Consider the following 26726-nt stretch of genomic DNA (forward strand, 5'->3'; position numbering starts at 1 on the left):
ATAGTTTGGATAAATAGAACACTGACACGAATAAAATTGACCCTATATAACTCGAAGCTTGTAGCTTTCGCAACGTGTCTGAAAAAACGTACGAAAAAAAATTCACACTTGCCACCTGTTGATCTCGTACATTAAAAACATGACGCCGAATATGGTCTTATTAAAATGCCTCGAGCGTCGTTCCACTGCCATGCCGGTGCCGGGAGCTGGCGCCGCATCAGACCTGATATACGATATTTTCGGCATTTTCAGCCTGTATAAATCTACACGATATATCACACCGAACCGGAGTATTTATCACGTTGTCTACCCTGTGTATCTGTATACGCAGCGAACACATTTCGACGTAGAAATAATCGCTTGTTTTGGGTGAAAATTTCTCACCTGAACTGGTAAAATTTATCAGAGGTGCCAAGTGCCACATCCGGGTGCAAATTTTCATGTTGCGTTGAATTATTCGCTAACTTAATACCCGTGTTCGAATCACCTTTATACCTATTCCAACGTCGGTGGTTGGGGGTGAAGATTAGGTAGGTAGGCAGGCTTTACCACATGTACAGTGAATGTGCGATGCTGGTGTCAGCGCCAGTCATCGAGTTGTCACGTTTACTTGACACCATGACGCTTCTGGTAATTTGAAATTTTCATTAAGTTAATGTTTCCGTTAAAGTTCAATTGCGGTTTGACGTTCGTCGTTCTGCATGACGAAAGTACTTGGTTACGTATGGGTATAGGTAGGTACGTATGGAGATGAATTTGGTTTTCGGTGTCTTCGTCATTACTCTCGGTCAACTACATTTTGAAAGGATAGGTATCAGGTACACGTATCTCTTTGAAGTGGCCAGTACGTATTTTTATTTGAAGTATTACATCGTCACAAGGAAATTTAAACATACCGTCTACAAATAACGACTAGTGCCTTTGATTTTTATCTGGACGAAGGACGATCAAAAAAAGGAGTATTTTAGTGAATGGAAAAGAAGAATTAGAAAAATGTTTCGTTTTAGCTGCAGATAGACTGAATGAATAAATGATTTCATGATTTTGAATAAATTTTTAGTTGATTTTGAAATCAGACTTGTCTCAAATTCATTGATGGATTTCCAAGCAGTTTTGATAATATTATAAGAATTGCTTTCGTTTACATAAGATTTTTTAGGTGGTTCTCAATCAATTTTCAAAAGATTTTTGAATTTTCTGGAAATTTGAGTGGATTTTTAGACGACTTCGGAACAACTTGCCCGGCTCCAGGATCATATCTGCCCAGTCTTACAATTTTGAGATTTCACTGTTGTTTTTTTTGGATTTTTTTTGAAAAAAACTTTGACTTCAAAAACACTCATTTTCTCTCTAATATCAAAATCAGGCCTCAAAACATGATGGCGGTTACAATGTGACATAGAAAAAATGTTTCACAAGTTCTTATTCACACATTTCAAATTTTTTTTTTTTTTAAATAAAAATTGAACCCTAGAAATACATATCTTCTCACTTTTGTCGAAATGATAGTTGACATCTCACCTTCAAAGAAGATTTTTTAAAAGTTGTAGCCCTCATTAACACATTTTAGAATTTTGGAGCATAATTTTTTTGAAGAAAATTGGGCACTAAAAATACACTTTTTCTCGCTCAGGTCAAAATTGCCTCTTAAAACACGATAGTATGGGTAGTTAAAATCCTTTGTTGAAAGAAGATTTCAAATGTTGTTGCGCTCATTCTGACATTTTAAGATTTCGTTTTTTTTTTTTTTTTTTTTTTCAAAACTGGGTTCCAAAGTGTTGTAATCCTACGATTTTGATTTTTACTAATGTGGTATTTGGCTTTCTAAAAACCACCACACTTAATGAGTTGGGAAGTTGATTTTTAAATATCAAATCTGGCTTCTGGGAAATGAGGAAAAAGTTCATAAATTGCTAAAATCATGTCAAACTCCCAAAACTGACTTTCTGACATTTTGTTAGACTATTTATGTATTGTAGATCTAGATACCCACTTATCTGATTTTATACAATATTCTGTACGAGTTTTAAGAACTTGGAAAAAATTACCTACCAATCTCTGGCGTTTTTCCCTCCAGAAATTAATTGCTAAAGTAAACACAGATCTTGAAGAATTGTGGTGAATTTTGCACATATCAATCAAAAGAAGACTGGAGAACCTGCTATTCTTAGTTTGTGGATTCCAACTTTTTTTCAGAATTTTATTTCATTTTTTCTAATTTTTATTGAAAATGGAAAAATTCTGACTTGAATAAATTTCGATCCAACTCCCTCCTCCCATTGCAATATTAAAAAAAATTCTTGTTGAAAGTTCATGCTTTTTATCAACATTTTTCATTCAAGTATTTTCTTCAAGCTCTAGAGATCAATTTGAAATATCATAATTTGAATTTTGAAGGCCATGCTAGTTAATTGAACATTAAAAACTTAATCTAATATTTAAAATAATGAACGAAAAGTATACTACAAATAGAACAGAAGAGCTTCAAAAATGAAATTGAAATTTCATAATTTGGAGCGTTGGAGGCCATGCAAGCTCCAAAAATCAAAATGGACTCTGGCCTCTCGAAATTGTCTGTGTACCTGACTGGCTTCCCAAGGTCATTTGTCTGTTCGTCTGTTTTTAAGATCATTGGCCCGTCCGTCTGCCTTTTCAAGGTCGTCTGTTGGCCTGTCTGGCCTCTTAAGGTCATTGACCCATCTGAATTTGTTTTGATTTTTTTCTTTTCAATTTTCTTTGACAATAGATAAATTTTTACTCAAATTGAATAAATTTTAATCCGATCTCATCTCCACGCTAAAACTAAAATATAATTTTGCATTGTGCTAATTTTTCCAAATATTTGTCAATAAAGACAATTTTATTGGGTGATATTTAAAGCTATTTTTCTCCAATTTCTAGCAGTTTTGACGACTTTGATAAACAGTTCCTCAATTTTCAATGGTTATGAAGGTATATCGATTTTACATATCTATCAACCTATTTTGTGATTTTCGAATACTTTTTCCATCTATTGACCATTTTTTGAAAAAAATTATGCAGTTTACCTACTCGAATAACTTGAAGTGGTTTTCACCAATTTTCACCTCATGTTGTGCCCATCTACAATTTTTGACAATTTTTTAAGGTATAGATATTCGATTCTAATGGTATTTAATCACAGCGATTCTTTTTTAAAAAATTAAAATTATTTTAAAATGCTTGAATTACACTAACTCATTTTTTACAAATATTGATTTTTTTTCTTTTTATAACCATTAGATAGAATTTTGAGAAATAGTTTGATTTGTAACGAATTCAGAAACGTTTTTGTATTATTTTTAGGTTGTCTTTTAATCTCATGACCTCTCATTTCTAAAACGTATCATTTATCTCTATTTTAAGGAAAGCGCATGTTCATATTCTTCGTGTAAAGTCGACAATTGAATCGTCAAACTTGAGCAAGTATCAATGAAACAAAAAGGAAAAAGAAAAAAGCAAAGTGAAGTGTGGAAGATACAACGTTAAATGAGAAAGAAATAATCTACCACGAGACAAATGTTTTCCACTATGAACCGGCAGCACGTGGTAGTTTTCCTTTCATATGTACATCCACTCGACAAGAAAAGTAATTCATCTAAAACGAAAAAAGTTGGTGGGTAACTTTTTCATTTTATTATTATGACGATGATTACACTCGATAAAGGTAAAACCTTCATCGCGTCGCGACGTCTAGAATAAGATAGAGAAAAAAAAGAGACCAAGTTTTTAACCGAAAAGCTTCAACTCGTATTGTACGATGTAGAGACTATAGGAACTAAGGGATGAGGATGAGGACGACACGACGTGGATGGGTAAACGAGATGTCGCCAGGACAGTAAATTACACGCTCGAGCTATTCATTGTTTAGAAGTCGGCCCCTTGGTACCTAAACAATAACATGTAAATTGATTTTTAAAAACGTATGAATAATTCAATACACTCGGACGTAAATAATGAATAAATAGCTAGTTGTGCTGCGTGTTCGTTTATCGTCGAGCTTGCTGCTTCTTAAACACAATATTGTGCAGCAGCAGCAAGCAAGCAAGCAAGCACAATGAACTGAAGTACGAGTATATGCAACTCGACAAGCGGCTATGTTGCGGTTTGCCTAGGTTGTCAACGCACGGCGGAGGATGGTGCGCCGTTTGTTTTCCATATTGTAGTAGGTACATGTACACGTTCCCTCGAATTATTCTTCTCGGTGCTCGATTAATTCTTGATAAAGGCACCAAGCATGGTGCTTTGTTTGGTTTAGTACTACGTGTACCCTAGCGAGGGCAATTTCGCAAAGGTTATTACTGCTGTAGCGCGACGCGAACGGGTTAAACTCGGTTTGACTTTTAATCGTGTATGAAAAAGACTATGGGTATGTGTAGGAGCTCGACGAGCTGTATTATGAAAGAATATATCGCATCAGCTGGGTTTAGACTGTGGGGGAGGGGGTGAGGTGTACTCTTTAAATGTTTAATAAAATGTACGCATATCTAGTAGTACCTACTGGTATTGTGTGAGCTTTTTAGCTAGGTAGGTAGGTATGTAGAGTCTACATACTACATAGATGGGTGATGTAATGCATTCACGGTACACATATGAGTAAGTATATGTGGTATACGTACACGTAGTGTATCTGACGTTGACGTGATGACATAAAACCGCGACGTCATATTACGTGGGGGAAGGGCATTCTCAAAATAAACGGGGGAGCAGAAGTACGTATGTAGATAGAGACGCATAAATAATTACGTACGTTTTACCAAATGTATTCACGTAGCTGTGTATACCTTTCGTATGCATTGCTGTAAGTATATCGTTCTTTGGATGTCTGCTTGCACAATTGCACATACTCTTACATTGCTGGAGTTCAACAAAGGTATCTACTGAATACGTCGTCTTTGAAACCGATTATTATCTGAAGCATATAAACATGCACTTTTGCACACGTGATGAGAAATTCACTCAAAAATTCCTTTATAAAAATTATGATACAGTGGAAAACTGCCATGCCATAGCTATTAAGAATGAGTGACGAGTGTAAACATTTTATCTGCAAGAAGTGATACTTACGAGAAGATATTATTTTGTTGTGTGCTCTGTTAATGGTTCTAAATAATTTCACCGAAAATACAGCCGCACCCTAACTATACACAAGTGCTTTTTTGGTCATTTAGGTAGGCTTCTCAAGTGCTAAAAAAATTGCTGGAAATTGGTACAAAAGTGGAAAGTAGGCCCTAAAATTGAATACATTTTTTTCTCGCCAGATAATTTGGAAGCATGGTGGTAATTTTAAAATTTTCAAAATCAAAGTTTGTAAGTAGGTAAAAAAAATAATTACAAAAAAATTATAAAATTTGGGACATTATTTGTACAAAAAACCACTTATATAATTATTTATGCCAAATAATCTTTTTTGAGCTAGGTACTTAAAATTTAGTTTTGCCACTACAGCTGGAAGGCTACAAAAACTTGAAAATTTGACTTTAATCGATTCATCTACCTGACCTTGCAAATTGTATGCAAGTTAAGTACATTTACTCAACCTTTGTTCAGAAAATTAAAAATAAGCACGAAGTTTCAGTATTTCTGTCAATTTATTTCAACTTTCAATTTTGGATAGTATTTTTTGTTTTTTTTTTTAAATGGGAGAATAAAGATAGGACAATCCTTCAAGGTTCTTAAAATCATTAAAATGTTCAAAATACGAATTCCCACGATACATTTTCAAAAATTATGTTGAAAAATTCGAATGTAAGGTTGGAATTTTACATATTTGGCTTGAAGGAAGGAGGGAAGGAAGGAAGGAAGGAAGAAAGTTAAGATTTCATTTAATTCCAAGAATTATCTTGACGACGATTTTATTTATGGCACCTCGAGTTTAAAACTACTCCACAGATTACAAACACTATAATAAGGGGCTCTTGACAAAAAAAAAAAATTCGAAGCTAAACAAAACCAAATTAAATGTTCCAGCAGCCAAAATTTTATTTTTCAAATTTTGGGAAATTTTAAAAATCAACTCTGAATCAAGACGAAAAAAGTTCAAATTTCATTCAATTGAACCAAAAATCTGAATCTGATATAAATCCATATTTAACCCCCCTCCCCTCCTCTCTCTTTCTCGTTCCCTCCGTATTGTATATTGGAGATAGTTTTGAATCATTTTAAGAAATTCTGAAATATTCGGTAAATTTTTGAAAATTCTTTTTCCAAGGCGTTTTACACGGTAATAAAATGAGCGAAAGCTGGAAATATTTGTTATTTATCACGCTTATAGACTTTCGCAAATCGATTAGGAAACAAATTCGAGGAGTTTTGAAGCGTCCAACATATTTTTTTACAAAACTACAGTGTGCCAAAAATGTTTCAAAAACCGTCCAAATGAATTTTTTCTTATTGCACAATAATTACACACACAACACACAAAGGGTCCATGTTGGGGGCCCAACAACAGCTCCAGTTTCATAAAGAATGCTCAAAAATTCAGACTTGAAGAGTGACCTTTTTTTTATTTTTCAAAATAACTACTGCTGAAGACGTCAGAATGTCTACAAACTGTATCCCGTTGATTTTCAGTATTGAAAGTTGGAATATTTATACATATCAAATTTCATATATTTAATCAGGAAATTTTTTTCAATTCTGAAGAGGTTCAATTTTTAAAAATTCTCCGTAATTATAGAAGTCGGTTCAGAATCTGGAATGTTTGAACCTGGAATATTTTCTGCTGATTAAAATCCTCTTTTTCTTAGGGTGCACTAATGCCACTACACTCGAACATTTTTGAAGAGTAATTCTTCCAATAGATTTTGAGGGAAGACCTTAAGACCCCAGCCTCGTCTTCTCCAAAACAATTTTTTATAAAAACGTTTTACCTCAAAATTCAATTTCTAAAGAAAATTTTCAAATCGTTGAGCTTGGGCTGAACTTCCACTTGAAGTACTCACTTTCACATTAAGCTTACTTTATTTGCAAAATCGTGACTAAATTTCTGATGAGAGGACTTGTACATTTAGTCAGCTCTAATCACATTAACCTGAAACTTCGTTCACTAAAAGAATATGTCAATCAAGCCTTATGAACAAAGTTTTAAGCTAGATGTACTCGTAGAAGATGACTTTTCAATTTTTGGTGAATTTTTGAGAACAAAATTGAGACTATGCCTATTCAAGGACAAACAGCACCCCGACACCAGAAATGTAGATACCTACTTATCTAATAATTTTCCTGATGTTGAATTGTAAAAATTCTCTTGAGAAATTACTATAATAACAAAATTAATACTTACTATTTACCACCTTTCCTGCTTATTGAAAATGATTTTCTGATGGGCTCAAATTCTTAGAACCCTTGAAAACTTGTAAAAGTTGTAACTTAAATAGAGTGGATAATACTATTTTTTCAAAAAAGAAATATCAAGACATCATTCATTTCATGTTCTTTTTTATTTTTTTTTTTTTGAAAATTGCACTTCTCTAGTTGTAATTTTTTAGAACTTGAATTATATGTAGAATGTTGAAAATTTTTTTGAATTAAAATTTGAAAAAATGCTAGTTAGGTATTAAATTAAAAATAATTTTTCATAATTTTCAACTTGACCATTCAATAGTTCTTTTCAATATATCGCGTCATATTATGTTCTTTAAAAAAAATGTTTTTGTATTAGGTATTTTAATTTTAAAATTTTCACAATCTAATTTTTTGACAATTTTTTTTTGAAATACGGTCGCTTTTTGACTCAAGTACTTTTAATTTCAAAATTTTTTGGACTTTCTAAAATAGATTGTGATCCCTTTGGAGTCGATCTGAAACCTCTAGCACAACCTGGCTATTCTCAAGGAGCATTAGAATTGCTTTAAAAGACGTCGCGTTGTAACCAACATTATCAGTCTAAAATTCAATCCAAAAAAAAGTCAACTTTGGTAAAGACTTAAGATTGACTCAAAGTGATTTCCAACATTTGGTAATGAAGGTGTAAATATAATGATATTATGTACCACTCGGTGATACTTGCATAAGCTGAATACTCTGAGAATATTACTTACCCCGGCCAAAGGCTATATCAATTATATCACACAATAAGTAAAATGTAGTCACGTGTAAGACACTTTGTATTAATGTAAAAGAACAAACACAATTAAATACCTTCAGAAGGTTTATATGTATCAACACGATACTTACACTTAAACTAATTAAACAATAATTAAAACTAATATTATACGCTTTCTTGCCAATTATGGCTATAATACACCACCGAGATTATACCGCGTCGACACGTCCGATCACTACGTACCTCAACAATATAACCATCGGCCGCAGCGCCGCTCCGTGGGCTTGTAGCCCTGTGTCGCGACGCGTGATCAGTGTTACCAACACATATACTTAATCCTATATAACCCTTACAGGTCCGGCATATCTCCCCTCTATCATATGCCCCTTCGTGGCTTTACTCAATGAGTATAACCAGTCGTGGAAAGCACGGATCAGAGAGAGAAAGATATGTCGAAGCTGTAAGGCTGGTCCCTGTGGGAGCAGTCTCTGCCCCTCGTGGTGTTCCACTGCGGGAAATTCGAGGCAGAGTAAATCCAATTTTAGCCCACTGTGCATGTAGCAATACCCCCGAAGCTCCCCTTCGCGACCCTGCACCACCCGCTATCGCATCCGAAGATACGAGCAACGAATAAGGACAGAATACACGAAGTTGAAAACATCGGGTAAGTATGTACTATCTAGCGACAGAAATCAAAAATAAAGACGTTTTCCTTATTCTACTAATTTTTTTAAACTCCCGAATCAAAACGGATAGACAAGACAAAGTCGAAGAAGCGAACCGAAAGTTGGATGCTGTGCATCAAAGTTGAAGGTACTTGTCGTCTACCTGTGGTAGTATGTCGTGTCGTAACTCGAGTGTGAAAAAATTACAAAAAACTTAGAACTTCTAAAAATTTACAAAAAGTTTACAAAATACAATAGGAAATAGGACTGTATCGATGCGTCGAGAATACAAATCTTAAAAATAAAACAACTGTCCAAAAATACGCATCGTAAAACCATTTGTCAAATCTTACAAAATAAAACTAAATCTAATCAGTCCTTTCGAAAACAAAATTATAGATAAATAAAAATTAATCAGTCTGTGACCGAATAAAATTACATGTAATCAAATTATAACAATCAGCATAATAATATCAATCGAAAAAAATGCAACGTAGCGGAATATATCGAACCAAAATACAGATGATTATCGTCGGATGTTAAAGTTGACTTCTTCGAATACAGATAACGACGTTGAAAACGTTGGTGGAATGTTACCTCGCCTTGGTTACGATGATGCCAAGTCAGTGGCGACTACGATAATACTTCGACGATTGCTGTTGAGAAAGTTGATTAATAAGGTACCCTGTGGGTAATTTTTACAAAATGTCAATTTGATATCGCTGCGCGATTAGGTTAAAAAGTAATTTCGACTCATTTTTTGCAATTTTACGTTAGTCCACTCGATTTTGGAAAATTAAACAAAGTTCAAAACTACGAAAAATGAATAAGACTTCGAGTGGAAAATTTTTTAATGAAAATTCTGGTGAAATTGGACCCTAGGTTCAAACCTTTTTTGAATTTATCAGTACCTACTTTTCTTCGGATAGGTACCTACAATTTGGATGTTGAAATTATTATTTCAAAAATGGCCAAAATTTCTATCTTTTCTGAGTCGTACGTAGTTGTTATTTTTCACCAGATTTTATGTATTAGACTGTGTCTAAGTCGTGTTTACGATTGTATCGTATTAGCTCTCTGGCATGTCAGCATCTTCGTGGTTGATTGTAGCGTTTGCGCTATCTTTGTTGCTATTCGCTTCGCCTTGTTGGCGTTGAGGTTTCGGCGTACTAGTAAGGAAGTTTGCTGCATTTTGCGACTTATTCGGCGATGATCCTGTGGATCCTTGCGTCGTGTTTATCGACGCCTGTGGCGTACCAGGGTTTGACGTTGAAGGGTATTCTGAAAATGGAACCGTTCCTGGTTGAACAGTCGTTTCCACTCCTTCCTCCATTTTCTCAGGTGTTTTTGGACTGTGTCCAGTGTACTCAGTTTTTCCATCTCTTACAATGGTGAAAGCTGGTTTATCGATCGTTGGGGGTAGCCCTTGGTGTTTTGCAACTTGATTGTTTCCAAATGGTTGCATTTGTTTTGTTTCAGGAGCATGTTGCTGAATAGTTTGATTCAATTCGTCGCAAGCTTGATTGAATCTGGTAGTCGAAATGTTCATCATTTGTTGTCCTCCAGGTACATCAACCATCTTTTGTACCGTTTCCGGTGTGGTTTCGATACCTTCCATCGCAACATGTTGTTGCGCTTGTTGCGCTTGTTGAGCGTTAAATTGCTCCAAGTTAGCTTGACTAAGTCCCGCGTTTACGAGTGTATTGTCGTTAGCTCCAGCTTGTTGCTGACCAATCGGTATGTAATCCGTTCCTGGACTTTCGAATTGTAATTCGGCTTGTTTTTCTGGAAATTCATCGTCCTGTTGAACGAAATGTTGAGATGATTGCGAGTATTCCGAAGAAGTATCATCGTCGTAATATTGGAAGGCGTCTTCTTCTCCTTCGTTCTCTTCACGTTCCCGCTCTTTCGGATCTTTTGGCGGCATGATGAGGTCGTCGCGGATTGCGAATACGTAATCGTGATAGACCTCTGGTTCAAACCACGGTCCGAAGTCGTCCATGTTCGGTCGCATGTTGCCGAAAAAGTTTTCAGGTCCCATTATCTCTACGATACCGTTGTAGGTTCTCGACCAGGAATCCGTGAAGACTTTCGTATAAGCTGCTACCAGCTGTTCATTCTGGTCGGGAAAATACATTAGTGGCATAAGGTAGATTTCTCTAACCTTATACTTTCGCATTAGTCTTAATAGTTCCGCATAATGTTCGCGGAAAGTCGTCGGTGACATGCCATTGAACATGTCCCAGTTTCCAATTGAGTACATGACTCGAGGTGGTAAGTTTTTTAACTTAGTTAGGCAGTCGATCAGGTCGACAATGCTCAAATCACGTCGGTAGAGTCCTGGGTGTAATGCTTGTAGCATATTTTGTCGCAGTCGAAGCATATATTGGATCATTCCCCAAATATATCCATCTCCCATCATTAGGACGTCTTGAGCTGCAACTGCAGTGTATACGCCGTTCGCGGCTTGGTTGTGGAACGTCGCGAGGAGTGTGTATCGACACGGGTAAAATTGCAGTGGAAAGAATGGATATAACGTCGTTGCTTTTATCGCATATCGTCGAAAAAATCGATCGTGTTCTCGTTTCGTCTGTGCGAAAGGTCCTTTACGTTCACGTTCTAATTTGCTTCGACTTTTTGTCTGTTGTGTGCGGTAAATGCTACGTTTCTCAGTTGTAGGTACGTGTAGCGCAGGTGGTATCAATTTGCCTTGATCGTCGTATTGTGGTACCTGATCCATCACCGAAACGTGAGGAGGTACCTGGTCAGGTCTGGCTGCTGCCAGATTTACGTTGGCATTTGGTGCCATTTGCTGCTGTGCTGCTGCGGCACGTTGTTGGTTTGCTTTCGACATTCGAATGTTGCCGGGGGATATTCCTCTTGGTAGCCGTGGCGGCGGCATTTGATGTTGTAACATCTGTTGTTGTGGATTGTGATTTGGAGTCGGAGCTCGGCCTCTTATCATTGGGTTCGGAGCAAAACTCTTCTGAATATTGCCTGTTGGCAATTTTTGACCTTGTGTACTTTTTAGCGGTGGTCTGTATTCATGTATCGGACGTTGAATATTTTCGAAGTCCGGTTGGATTGCGGCTGCAGCTGCGTAGGAAGCTGGTGACGATGTTGATGTACCAGGTTGGTTTGTGTTGTCAGATTGAACTGATAATACGTTCGCAGCTGTGCTGAGAATAACGGATGCGTCGTCAGCGTTTCTCGCTGGTGTAGTTGATCTTGATCGTGATCGCCTCTCATTAGCTTTAGATAAAGCTAATTGGTAAAGACTTTTAGTCTTAGCGAGTTGAGTTTTCGTACTCGTAAGCTCTGCTTGTAGCTTCGCTACTAGAGCTTGGGTTTGCGCAATTTGTTGCTCACTCGTGGCGTGACTATCCTGCCAGAATTGAGCTTCAATTTCCACCGTCGAGTTTGCCAGCGCACGTAAGTCTAGCGCTTGTAGCGTTGTCTGCATTAAATGAAATTGTGAGGCGTAAAGTGTCATGTTACACTGATCACGTGGGCAGAGGACCATTTGTTGTCCGTTGGCGCTTGCCTCGGTACACATGTCTCTTACGCATGCTGCGTGGAATACGTGTTTGCAATCACTTGTTGCGAGTACGGTGGCGGCTTCCTTTAGGTCTGCCGTGATCGCCGGTTTGAAGATTACGAGGTGGCATTTTTCGCACGTTAATGCTGGAAGCGCCGACATCTGTGAAGCAAAATGAAACGAAAAAAAATACGCGGTAAATTCGGCACTTGTTCACGGATGTTTCGATTTTACGTAAATAAGGTCATGCATTAAAAAGCAAAAATAAATGTGTGTTATTATTTACACTCACCGTCTTTGTCGTTATTAGTACTTTTCGTACTTGAAGTTGGCTCGTCTGGTCCAGGTTTGGCCTCTTTCACGATTTTTCTCGCTACTCTGATCCAATCACCAGGTTTGGTGGCAAGTCCGAATCGTTGTGTGTGATATGCACAAAAGTCGCGATTTTGCGTCGCTAGCACTTCGGATTCGTCAACGTTCGGATTCGTCGACACTTTCCACTGTGGGTCTATGTCCGCGAGCCGTTTTTCGATCGGTGGAAATTCGTATACTTTCTCACCTTCCGACATTCGCACTCGCGATTTGAAATTAAGCTTTCGAGCTTAAGAGTATGAAATAAATCGCACTTTACACAAAAGTATGATCGTGACTTGAATCGCACGTCTCACTACCGAGCGCACTTTGGATTCCGAAATCCTTTCGCACAAAGTCGCGAAAAATGTTTGGATTTTTCGATAAATCACGTTACCAATAAGTTCGCGAAGAAATTCGCACAATTACACGTCAAAAGAGACACGTTTTATGAAAAACTTTCAGTTTAAAAAAGCATAAATTCGCAAAAGTACACGAGCAAGCACATACCCGAACGGAGAACAAAACAATAATATTCGTAAAGTACGGCGTGTCGCTCGATGCAGCCGGTTGTATCGGCTTATCTGAGTCCCCCACCTACCTACTTCTTCTACGTTCGTAGCGTTTGGTTGGCGAAAACGGCGCCGGTCGGGCGGCTGGTTGCGAACCGATCGTGTAAGTGATGTGTTTGTAGTGGTGACTACGATAAGTTCTAGGAATTTCTGCTGTCCAATTGCAAACGTGTCGAGCTATGCTCGATTTCGATTAATTTTACGTCATATTTCAGTTGCTAATTAATATTTCAAAATTCTGTCTCGATAGAAATGTTCCTAATGAGTCTGTGCATCTTTTAGTATAAGAATATTTTTCCTTTGTTATGTAATTTTAATAAAAACTTGTTGTTTTATGTGAAAAAATCTAGTCATGTAATCGGCTGATATAATTAGCTTGATCGAATCGGTTTGTGTTGGCTATGTTGCCAAACGTCGCGTTCATCGTGTTCGATGAATTCTCCGAAATAAACTCGTCTACTTCTGTTTATTCGTTGGTTTTGGAAAAATTCTGACTTCGAATCAAAAAGTGATGCCTGTCGCAATATTGAAAATTCAATTTTGGTTCGAAATGTGTTTCAAAATTTTGGAAAAGTCATTGTTTTAGGTCTTCGCTACGCGAAAATAGTTTTGAGTATTTGAATTTAATTATTCAGTCATGTAGGCATTACTTACCTATTTTGTACCTAATACTTACGTATCGAACTTGTAGTCTTGATGCGAATTTCTCAAATTCGGTTTTCTTCTTGTTGAAATAAATTTATTTACCTGTTTTTAGCTTGTTAATTATTTTTAAGTTTTACCTAAATCAAAATTTAGTCATTTTAACGTCGTGGAGAATTTTTATTCAAATATTTTACAATCTTAATTCTAGTCTTATTATTCTAGTCAATCTTAATTGTAAATTAAGCCTTTTGGCTGAAAATCTTCGCAAGTAGCGACTGTGTCGCATTATGTTAAGTCTTCGACTCGATATTGAAGATTTTTTCTTCGTAGGTACATTTAAATTTTATTTAAGGTCGTCGTATTCCAAAAGCTCCTGAGATTTCTCTGAACGTGGCTATCGGTATCGCTGGTCGTTTACGTATTTGTCCATTTATTTTCACCGTCGTTCTTATTTTGTCTCCACGTCTTGCGACTCGAGTTACTGTGATGGCATATCCGTCGTTGCTGGCGATTTCCGGTTCGTTGAAGATTCGAAGTCTTTGCATCCAGTTTAAAAAAGTTGCAATTCGTATAAGTCTGTTCGCGTCTCCAAAATCACTGATGTAATCGATGTTGATCGTCGCCTCCTGTCGTCTTTGACGGACTTCTAGGGTAAAGCTGTGGATTGCCATTTCGATTTTCGTTGTACGAATTTGTATAAAACTGTCACGAAATTTTATCACGAAAGATAGGTTGAATACTCGCGTTACGTCGCAAATTCGCGTGAGATCACTCGGTGTACAATTTTCGATACTTTGTATCACACGTAGGTTAATTTCTTTGAAAAATACGTCGATTTCGATTATTCACGAAAAAACGTTCGAAATACTCTCGTTTGTCTTAATTTCACTTGAAGTTATTTTTCCCTTTTTCCCTCGAAGGGAATTTACCTTATTTTAAGGGAAAAATTAACTTCGCGAATTTTCATCCGAATTGAAAAATTCCAACGGCGTTGGATGAGTGCTATATTCAGGAGTAAATGAAAATTGTCTAGAAAATTTTTTATGCAGATTTTGTTAAGTAGGTATGATACCTATTTAGTCGAAATTTCGCGATTTTTCCGAAACTTTTTACGTAGCGTCATTTTTTCGTAGGTCATTAAGCTTTTTCTTAGCTTTTTCCAATGTAATTCGTTTTTCTCGTCTTTCCGCCATGTCTTGGCGTAATTTTTCGTGATTTTCTTTTTTCTTTAGTTTTTCAAGTTGTACTTGATCTCTTAGGTATTTTTTTATTGAAGCGTCACCTACGATCTTACTTACGCATATGTTTAATTTTGGTCTCATCTTTTTTGATAAGTTTGAGTAATTTTCAATGAATTTTTGTTTGATTTTGTGTTTTTCAGCTTCATTAGCCTTATCGTAGACCTCTGTGGGTTCAAAGTCGAGATCTCTTTTGATCATGTTTTCTATTTCCTGTTGTGAAGGACGTTTTAGGATTGAAATTTTCTTCAGCTCCGCATTTTTGCTGTGTTTTTTGGTCTCGTCTTTTGAGTCTAATTCAGAGCTACTGTCTGACGATGCGTCGTATACTTTTTCTTGTTCAGTTTTTAACTGATCTACGTCATCGTCGTCTGTTAGCGACATTATGATCGATTGACCGTCGTCGCTGCTATTGTCAAGCTCAGATTCGTCAGAGGAGATTTCAGTTTCATCCTTGATTAGCTCACAAGGATCTGGTGCAAAATAGTTGATGTATTCTCCATCAGTGTAGTCAATTACGTCGATAGCATCTACGTCTATGACGTTTAGTGTTTTCTTAAGTTTTTTAGGCTTTGTAGGGCCCATTCTTTGCCTGTAAGCGGCCATGCGTTCTGATCGACGTAATTTGATTCCACTTTTAGGTGGTTGGGGGTTTTGTGTCCCCGGATTTTGAGTAGTTGTGGGTAATTTTATTTCCTTTTTGGTAGGGTTTTTTACCTCTTTGTTTTTTAATTCGTCGTCAGTCTTAGGTGGCTGATTCGTAAAATTCGCTGCAAGTTTTACTCGCTTTTTCTTTTTAATTTCAGCTTTTTTAGCTTCATTGTCTGATTTTTCTTGTTTACGCTTTTTGTATAATTTTTTACGTAGCTTTCGAGCTTTTTGTGCCCCAGTTGATTCGTCTGTCGAATTTTTGTCCTGAGTACTTTCTTTTTCCTCATTTTGTGTTTGTTTGGGCTGAAGCTGCGCTTCTAATTTCTTTTTATTACGTAATTGAAGTCTTTGCTCTCTAGCAACGTCAATAAGTTTTTTTATGACCATTTTTGATCCTTCGTGGAAAATTTTCTTTTCCGCATCAGTTGCTAATGGTATACCTTGAATTCTTTCAAGCATGTCCTCTTCCGAGTCAGTTGTTGATGATTTTTGATCATCATGTTTATGTTTGTTTAGGAAGTCTTTGATTTTGTCAATCATTTTTCGTTGATCAATGTATGAATGTAATTTGTCATCCTTTTCCATTCTGTCGATCTCCTTTTGAGTTAGGAAAAGCGTGAGTTGCCTTATGTTGGCTACACGATTGATGTTTGAGTCGTCTGTGGGCTCTAGTAAATAGGAATTTATTCCTGTACGTTTTATTACTAGGTAGGGACCCACTTTTTTAGGGTAAAATTTTTCTCCAGTACACTTGTCCTTACTGGATTGTTTGTGGTTCGTGAGTAGAACCATGTCTCCTTTTTTCAAGATAGTAGGATCAGGATGCTCCTTATTGTATTTGTATTCTTCTTCGATACGTTGTAGTCTACGCCTTTCGCGTATGTAATTCTCAATTATTTGAGAAGGAGTCATTGATTCCACTTTGGATTTCATGTGTTCAGTCGTGTAGACTGCTTTTTTCGCCAATTGATCTGCGATTACGTTTGTGTACTCGATTTTACGAGCATATACGTGTATAAACTGTACACTTGTGAATTTTTTCACTAATTCTAGAATTCGTTCAAATAAATTTTTGTGGTGTACTGGCTTCTTACGAGAATTAAGCCAGTTGTTTTGTTGCCATCTTGTGACAGTATAGTTTAATGCTTTGATCGCATAATTGGAGTCCGAAAAGCATTTTACTTTCTTAAAGTTGTTCTTTAACATTGTCTCTAGTGCGACTATAATTGCCTTTAGTTCGGCATAGTTATTAGATAGACTAAATTCACCGTCAAATTCCAATTTCTGTGAAATATTTTTTGTACTGTCAGTTGAAAAACAAATTCCAATGCCTGCTACGGCGTCTTCGTCTCCATTCTTGGAGCAGGCTCCATCAGCTGTTACTCTCGCATAGCCGTCCGGATCCGAGTATACATCCTTTTCAGGGATTAATGTTGTTTTGTGATTTTGTTCGATTGTCATCGAAGGTAGTTTAATCTTTGCTAACTTATGTAACAACTTTATCAGTTTATGTTTAAAATCGTACTTGGCTCCTTTGTGTGGCATTTTGTCAGTAATACAGTCTTGGATGCCCCAGGCCTCATTTGGTTTAAATCCAAATGGACCTGGTGTATTATTTATTTCGTCTTCAATTTCTTGAACGTATGTGTGCCACCATATGTGCGTTGTAAAGGGATCGTGTAATTTATTGATTTTAGTCCGGAGTTTGTCTCCAATAATCCGCATCGTGCGTTCAACCGACGACGATTGTGGATTGTAGGCATTCGTGTGTGCCACTTTTATATTCCTGTCTTCCAGCAGGTTGTACCAGTCGTCATTTATGAATTGTTTCCCATTGTCTGAGATTACTTTCTTAGGTTTAATACCCTTTTTGTCTATCCATTCTAGGATTGTTTTCATCTCTCGACAAACGTTTTCTTTTTTGATTTCTGGCATCGATCTTAGCCAATTTCTACCCGTGAAAATGTCTTTGGCTACTAGTAGGTATCTAGGTGCCCCTTGTATAGCTGGAACTGGTCCATAAATGTCTACAGAGAGTACCTCTCCCATTGAGTAGGCTTCTATTTTTCCGAATTCAAGCACTTTTGGCTGAGCGTAATTTTTGTTGAGTTTGCATATTATACATGCATTAGTGATTTCTCGAATGTAATCGAGTGATTTTGGATGGTAATAAATGCGACGAAATGCTGCGTCTAATTTATTTGCACTAGTGTGGCCATAGGCAGTATGTAAAAAATCGACTGTGTCATAAAAAAGTTCGGTTGGCAAGTAGGGAACGTATGTATCGTCATCAAGTCTTTTCATAAGAATTTCCTTTTTCTTTACAGTGTCTTGAATCTCTTCGTCTGTGTCGGATTCAGTACGTTCTCCGATATTCGTATTGCATTGATTTACAATTTTGTATCGGTTTAGTAACCGTTTCTTTTTGTCTAATTCTTTTTTGTTTTTCACAGGTATATATTCCTTCATTATTTTCATCATTGCGATGCAGTTTTCATCAGTTTGTTGATATTTAGATATGTTTGACATTTTGTCAAAAAGTCTTGGGACGTTTTCGTCCAAAAATTTTAAGTCAAAAGTAGAAATCATCGTTTCGAAATTTTTTATTTCAAGTTCAGGTGCTTTCATCATATAGAGCATCCTATTTGATTTGGTCATTGAAAATTGTAGGTCAAAGCAGTTGAGCATTGTAATCCAATATGCTGCTTTGCGATGCGTTTGCATCATGTCTCTGTATTTATTTATTGTGGCTAATAGGTTTTTCTTTACGTGAATTACACGTCCGAATACCCACATTTGTAGGCGTTTAAGTACTTGGACTAGCGCCATCATATCCTTATCAAAAGGTGTAAAATTCTTTTGGTGAGCTTCGAATGCGATCGATACAAATAAGCATATGTGCTTTTGTTCGTCATCTTTGTCTTTATTTGTAATGTAAAATAGAACTGCGTTCATAGCATCTTCACTTACGTACGTATCGAGATATAGCTCGACATCAGGAGGTGGTGGCTTCAGTGTAAAATCTGCACAGAATTCTGTCTTCAGCTTTTCAAAAGCTTCTTCTTGGGCTGGGCCCCACAGTATTTTGCCATCTTTAGCACTTTTACCTACAGTCAAGTTATAAATTGGTCGCAATAATTGCATGTAATTTGGAATAAAATTCCTGTAAAGACCTGTCAGTCCAATTAATTGTAGTAATTGTTTTACTGTCGTGATATTAAATTTACCTTTTTTGTTTGTATGTTTATCCACAAATTCCATAAATTTGGTAACTTTATCCTTTTGTTTGGAGATCTCGTCTTTGGATATTACAAATCCTAAGTGCTCCGCATATTCGCGAAAAAATTGTGTTTTTGTAGGATTTAATTTTAATCCATTTTCACGAATGCGTTCGAATACGTGTAGTAGTCTTTTTAGTGTTTCTTGGAATGTAGCTCCAGATACCTTCACGTCATCGACGAATTTTGTAATTCCTTTTTGGTCAGGAATAACTTGGTTCATCATGTGGACGAATTCTCCACTTGAGATTTTCAAACCGTAAGGGAGTCTACAGAACTCATATACTTGTCCACATACTTGGAACGCTGTGAATTTTCGTGAAGCTTCATGTAGAACAAGTTGCCAAAATCCTGATGTAAAGTCAAGAGTACAAAAATATTTGTCACTTGTGTTCTCGTAAATTATCCATTCTATCGGACTTGGTTCAGTAAGTACTTTCTGTAAGACTGCGTTTAATTCGTCAGCATCTAGGCATAAACGTATGTCTCCGGATTTTTTAATTACTGGAGCTGTGGTGTTTATGTAGTTTGACCTTGAAGGTCTAATTATGCCTAATTTCAGCATTTTTGATATTGCTCGTCGTAAAGATTCAATTATCTTTTGTGAGGGTCGGAATTTTTCTCCTCTCCATTTTTTCAAGTCAGGTTCTTTACCGTCATTTATAAATTTGAATCGGACTTGTTCGCCCTTGTATTTACCAGCATTAAAGCTGAAAATGTCACAATATTCTTCTAGTTCCTTCCAAGCATTGTTTGCTTCTTCAAGAGTAATCCATCCCTTAACTACGAGATTGTTTAAGTCTATTTTCATATTTTTCTTGTAAAGCTCTCTGGCTTTTTCTTGTTCGTGAGCCCAATCTTCATCTAGGTATTGTGTATGATTTTTTATCATTCGTACTGTACTATGTACATTTTGTGGACATACCATCATGTTTTTCAATGGTAAGCTACCATAACCAAATCTAGGTGTTAGTTCAAAACGTTCATCCTCTGTGAGGAAAGGTATTGTGAACGGTATACCATTCTTAGGGTTGCAGATAGCTCGTTCTTGACCATTTTCACAGTCAATTTTTATACCTAAGTATCTTAGTGATAGTCTACCAATTATGACGCTGTATCCGTCAGTGTCTAGTATAAAAAATGGCATTGTTAGCATATGGTTGCCTATGCGTACACATACCTCTACAATATGTGTCATTGCTCGTATGATTTTATTATCAGCTAATTTTAGGTTTACTGGGTGGTCCAGTTTTATGTATTTGATCCATTGAGGATGCTCTCTTGTTAGGTAATCTACTACCGGTTTTGTCATTGCATTGGGCAATGCCCCCGTGTCCAGCTGAGCTGGTATAGGTACATTGTCTATAAATATGGGGATTGCGCAGTAGTAATCTTCTGTGTTTATTGTTGGTCGTTGTAAATTTGTTTCGTGACGAGCTTCACTCTCATTTGTTTTCATAAATTCTAAAATGTCTAAAGCTTTTTGCTCTAATGTCAATTCTATTTTTTTGATTTGATTTGGATGTTCTTCATCCTCGTCTGGCTCATATTTGGATATTTTGATCCATGGATCGTCTTTTAAATTGTCTACAAATGATAGTTGTACATCATTTAAGTCCATTATGTCAGGCATCATTAAAATTGCCTCGTTTAGACGATCATTTGGTCTCATTTGTGATGCTTTGTCTTCGTAAATTTCTCGATTTCCGAGGTTGTCTATTTTAATTTTTTTCATTCCAAGTATCGAATCGTATTCGTAATAGTCATAGTGTACAATTTTGTCCGGTGGTATAGTACCATTCATGTTCAAGGATTTTACCTCAAATGTTTTTATTTCATTTTCAATGTCAGTTTTATCGTCATCTTCGATTTGTTTTCGTTCTTCTAAGATATGTTTCTTTGATTTCGGCTTCATTGCCGTTTCTGTATTATAAGGTTTTGAAAGCTGTGCACTTTTTGTAGGTGGATCGTAAATTATTCTTACGAATTCGGCTTTTCCGTTTTCTTGTGATCGAAATTCTCTTCGCATGTATTCTCCAGTAGCTGGATCTATGTCTACTTTTTGGGCTAAAACAGCTACCAAAGTTTTCATCATGTTGCGATTAAGTTGTATTTTGTCTTGAGTTTTTTGTGTACAGCATTCGCTGAATTTATTTTCTCGTACGTAGCTTATTGGTTCTTTCAATAGACTACCTGTTTTGGGCATTTCTTCGCCTGAATCGTCTATATCTAGCAATATTTTGCATAATAAGTCCATTACTATGGGGTACATCGCCATGTCAGGATAATACCTGTCGTATGCTTGACAATAGTGAAAAGTAGCCTCAATTGGCATAACCTCTCCGTTGGGTGATTCTTCGGGTTGAATGAACCATCCTTTTTTGTTACTTTCGACTGTTTCAGTGCGTAAGAATTCGTAAGCTATTTGCTTATGAAATGTCACTCTAGGGTGATCGTCTGCTATTTCTTGGAACATCTTACGATACTCTTTGTATCGATGTAGGCTCGTGCCTTGTTCACCTTTCTTCGGTGGTTTTGCTATTGGCATTAATAGTATTATTCGTTCCGCTCCTTTTTCTAGCAGTGCGTTTACGATTAAACGTAATTTGTCTTTTACCATTTCAGTAGGCGCATTGAAGTGATTAAATTCAATTTGTCCTGCGGACAATATGTATTTGGCATTTTTTGGAAAGTTGGTTTTGCAAACTAGTTTTAGTAATGTTCTAATGTCAATCTGGTCCCTTATATATTCTGGTAGTTGTTCGGCTCTGCGTACCGTTCCTCGTCTTATAAAGTGTACGATACCGTCACCTATCCATATATAGTCTTCTGTGAATGCATTTTTTTGCATAATCGGTGGAGGAAGCATTTTGCTAGACGAAGCCTCCGCGTCGCCTAGCTCTACTTGTTTCCCGTAAGTTTGTCAGCTTTTTCTTTTTCTAAACGTTTCTTCTTCTCCTCTTCAGTTTCCTTCTTCGGAGGAGGTAAGATCGTAATTTGCGCTTGTGTTTGCGCATTCGTTTGGTTTAGCGCGTTTACCGGCGCTGTGAGTGTACCTTGAGTTACATTTGATGGTTGCTGCTGCGCAGCTTGTTGTTCATTTAGCGCTTGTAGTGCTGCTTGTTGAGCTGCGAGCGCATTTGGATCTACCTGTGGCATGAAAGTCGGCATTTGCATTTGCATTAGCGGGTAGGGATAATATGTGGGTGCTTGAAATACCGGTGGATATTGATATGTCATAGGTGCTTGTGTTTGAGTCATCGATGTATCGAAATAATTCTGCGATGAATTAGAGGCTGTGTCTGGGTAGCTATCATCCAAATTATTATCATAATTTGTGTTGTTGAAATCGACATAATTGCCGTAGTTATCATACCCGTAATCGGGGGTGTATTCTTGACCGTAGTCTGGCATTACGCCATCCATTTCCATTTGTTTCACTGGTAATGTTTGTTGTTGATTTCCTCCTTGTGGAGGTTTGTAGATAGCTACTGTCGTATCTGTATTAGGTTGTTGTTGCCTACCTTGTATTGGTAGGGGCGGTCTCTGTGTACCTTGTTGAAATCTATTGTGTTGTTGGCGTTGGCCGCCATTTGATTGGTTATTATTTTGTTGTCTTTGAAATCTTTGGCCATTTTGATTCCAATTATTTTGATTTTGAGGTCTGTTGAATCTTTGATTCATTTGTTGATTGTAGAATTGAGCATATTGCTCCGGTGTGAATCTAGATTGGAACTGTTGTAGCATTTGCTGTTGCTGCATCAATAGATTATTTTGTGCTGTGCGTAAATCATGTATGTTAGTATTTTGTGTCGTAAATTTTTCGGGTGTATATTTTAGTTCCTTGTGTTTGGGATTATGTTCTTTTTTCGAGATTTGTCTTAAGATTTCAATAAATTCGTCGATCGTTAGGTCCGGTTTTTGGACATATAATGCGTACATTTTTGGTGTCTTATCTCTCATCATGTCAACGATGAATTTTTCATCTCTAATAGTGGAATTTTTGAAATTTTCCAACCATCGTATCATAAATCCAATGATTTCTGGTAACGAACGGCAGTATTTTGCGTCATCGCAAAAGTTTTCAGCATCTTGCTGTGCTTTCGCATTCCAGTAGAAATTTAAAAAGTTCGTGCGTAAATCGTTATATACATGAACTTGTAAGTTAATACTTTTGAAAGCCCATTGGTCTTTCGTGTCTATGTTCGCACGGAAGGCTGCGGCCTTCATAAATTCAGTCACATTAAATCCAAGAATGTATTCTTCAAACGCATTAATGTACTCGTATGGGAAATAACGTCGCTGTTCGTTAAAGAACACGCCAGCGTTACGCATAGCTGTGTAATCGATCTTCGTTGGTCGCGTGTCTGCGCCTGTGATCGCACGTTGTTGTGGATTTGCTTGTAGCGAATCGTGAATTTTTAATACTGTATTTGTAAGTGCCATTTGGTTGATAGTGCAATTGTTCACTAATTGTACTTGTTCAGCTACATTTTGTTCGATGCTTTGCATTCTGTTGTCGTTTTCTATAAATTTCTTTTTAGCGCTTTCATCTAATGTCGTGTATTTGTTTGAGTAATTAACTGCCCAATCATTTAGTTCATCTAATTTTTGGCGTACGTATTGTACGTTTGTAGCTGCGTCTTGCGCTTGATTACGTGCTTCGAGTGCGTGTGACGCCGATGTCGACGCACTTTCAGCTGCGGTTTGAGCGATGTTTCTCGATTCAGTTGCTACCGATTTTGTTGTTTCGATATGCGATGCTAATTCGCGTTGATTATCAAAAATTGTTTGCATTTGTGTGTTGTCATATTTCCATGACTCTTGTAATAAATTACGTAGGTGTTTTATATCATCGTCCTCACCGGGAGGGTGGGCGGGAATATTCGTGCTACGAGGAGTGAAGGTGTATTTGTCGTTCATGTTTTCGTTTGATACGATATCGGATTTTTCCAAAGTTTTCTGATTTTGCTTTTCAGAAATCGGTTTCGGAACACTTTGTGTTCTACTGCGCCTATGAGTTCCCCCTTGTAGAGTTACCTCGTTGTAATCTACACGGCTTATACTTCTCTCACTACGTCTCAAGTTTGACATACGCGCCAAAATAAATTCACTACTGTGTAGTTATAAATTTTATTACAAGTAATACAAGTCACAAATTATAATATGTACAATTAAATGCGTATATATACGCAACGTGGTAGATCACGCTGTTTAAAAACGCGCGAAAACACCTCGTGTTGAAAAATACGTTACGTGCAGCGGCAGCTGCGACAGTAAAATCGTCCGAGGTTGCGGCAGCGACAACGGCTCCGTTTTCCGATTCGGCGGCTGGACGGGGCGGCGGTGGCAGCACGTACCACGTTGATTCGAGTGCTTTTGCTTCGCCTCTTCTTGGCTAATTTTCTCAAATTAACCTACGCGAAAATGCAAATAAAAGCTCCTACTTATGTCTAGATTATTAATAAAGCCACTTTTTAATCTTTTATTTGCGGATTTACCACCAAAAAGAAAAATAGCAAGCGTGTACGAGCTCTAGCGGCTCTCTATTTGTCTGTAGACAATAAGCAAAAAAATGAAAAAGTACTTGACGTTAGGCGCCAATGTAAATATAATGATATTATGTACCACTCGGTGATACTTGCATAAGCTGAATACTCTGAGAATATTACTTACCCCGGCCAAAGGCTATATCAATTATATCACACAATAAGTAAAATGTAGTCACGTGTAAGACACTTTGTATTAATGTAAAAGAACAAACACAATTAAATACCTTCAGAAGGTTTATATGTATCAACACGATACTTACACTTAAACTAATTAAACAATAATTAAAACTAATATTATACGCTTTCTTGCCAATTATGGCTATAATACACCACCGAGATTATACCGCGTCGACACGTCCGATCACTACGTACCTCAACAATATAACCATCGGCCGCAGCGCCGCTCCGTGGGCTTGTAGCCCTGTGTCGCGACGCGTGATCAGTGTTACCAACACATATACTTAATCCTATATAACCCTTACAGGTCCGGCATATCTCCCCTCTATCAAAGGGAAGGGTGGGGATCGACATTGGGAAATAAAAGTTTCAAATAATTTCATTCTGAAACGGCCTTGCTATTTTGGGATTTTTTTTTTATTTCAAAATTTTCAGTTCTTATAAAGTACGCCTACCAATTTATCTTTTTTCTAGCCTCAAATTCGGATTCCTGCTTCACCATTGTACGTATAATCGACTTACAATGTCGAACTTATAACATTAATTAAACACAATGATTCATAATACGAGTTGGAAACACTTTTCACCTGCATCAATAAAGACCAAACTTGAAAGGGAGGAGGCAGAAAATATAACAGCTTTAATTCAACCACCATTCCCTTTCTCTCTCTCTACTCTCAAATCCTCTTCTATTTCAACGTAGGTAAGGTATCTGGTGCTCAAAACGGGCATATCGCAATAATCATTTATCTCGACGTCCGAGATTCATCTCTTCGGTACATAGCCCCCAGACCCCGACCTTCCTTGTAGGTAATATTTCACTGTGAAGTCATTTTGAGTAAAATTAACGAGCATTCGTATTTCCGCAGGTAATAATAGTACCGCATTCGCATAACGATCCAGGATGGCTGAAAACGTTCGAAGGATATTACCATTACCAGACTCGAAATATCCTGAACCACATGGTGGATAAGTTACAGTTACTGAAAAACATGACTTTCATTTGGTCCGAGATGTCGTTCTTCTCACAGTGGTGGGAGAGGTAAGTGACCTTTAATCAGTTTTAGAGCTTTTTCATGTGCAGGTATTGTGAAAGCTCACCTTTTCGTATAGCTCCATTTAAGAAACCGCAACACAACGACGCGCGACGACGAACGATACTCGCACGTAAAAAACACACACTCTCGTCTACTTGCACCCTCTTGCTATTTACATATCGTGGTATTTTAAACAGCAGCGTAGCATCGTATATACGTATATAAAAGCGTATAATGAACTGCGTTTTGTGTGGCTGCGGTGTGATGAAAAAAAAGAGAGAGAAAAAAAAACCTAAAGGGGGGATACTTTGATGGCGTTTACGCGACGCTGATATTTCAACGAATTTGTACTTTTTTTTTCCTGCCGGCCTTTCGCGTTCGTCGTAATTTTCCAACCGACGTATAATTTGCGGAGGGATCGTTTTAAATACGACCATTCTTGCCGCGTCCGTACACTATCGTACCTATATAAAGAAGAAATATAGATTTCATCCGGTTTTTATGGGCGCCCTTTGAAAAAACCTCGCCGTAGGCTGAACAGGCTGAACAGTGAACGTGTAGTATAGTACATAGTGAACCTCGACGTAACCTAAGAAAAGCACATCGTCGTAATGCAGCTTATTAGGCGCCTATTGTGTGAACCGTGAACGAGCTTTAATTGCATTTCCTCTCTTTTTTCCAGCCTGTGCTGTTTACCCCTCCCTCCATTTCCACTTTTCCTGCTCCGCCAACGCCACATGACTCGGCAAAAACCTAGCACGTCCGCCCTACTCCTCGAGCTAGAGAAGAAAAGGTCTACTCGATAAATTTTCCAAAGACCGTTGTTTACGTATAAGTCTGTATTCATGTAGGTGTATACAGGGTGTCCCAGATTAATTTAGAAGGCTAATACGAGAGTTTGAAAGGTAATTGTGTGCTCGAGTGTAGTCTAAATTTAGAATTGAAGGTATTGTGCGA

The 26726-nt window shown here is 37.2% G+C and overlaps 1 protein-coding gene across 3 annotated transcripts in view; it reads left to right on the plus strand.

Annotated features, from left to right (window-relative positions):
- Window positions 1–26726, plus strand: part of alpha-Man-IIb (alpha-Mannosidase class II b) — a 208225-nt gene that overhangs the window by 133525 nt on the left and 47974 nt on the right. For all 3 annotated transcript variants that reach the window (XM_065363262.1, XM_065363263.1, XM_065363264.1), the window contains exon 4: window positions 25602–25774. In XM_065363262.1, the coding sequence (XP_065219334.1) occupies window positions 25602–25774 (173 nt within the window). The remainder of the gene's footprint in view (window positions 1–25601; window positions 25775–26726) is intronic.

The sequence above is a fragment of the Planococcus citri genome, chromosome 4 (assembly GCF_950023065.1).
Source record: "Planococcus citri chromosome 4, ihPlaCitr1.1, whole genome shotgun sequence".
NCBI lineage: Eukaryota > Metazoa > Arthropoda > Insecta > Hemiptera > Pseudococcidae > Planococcus > Planococcus citri.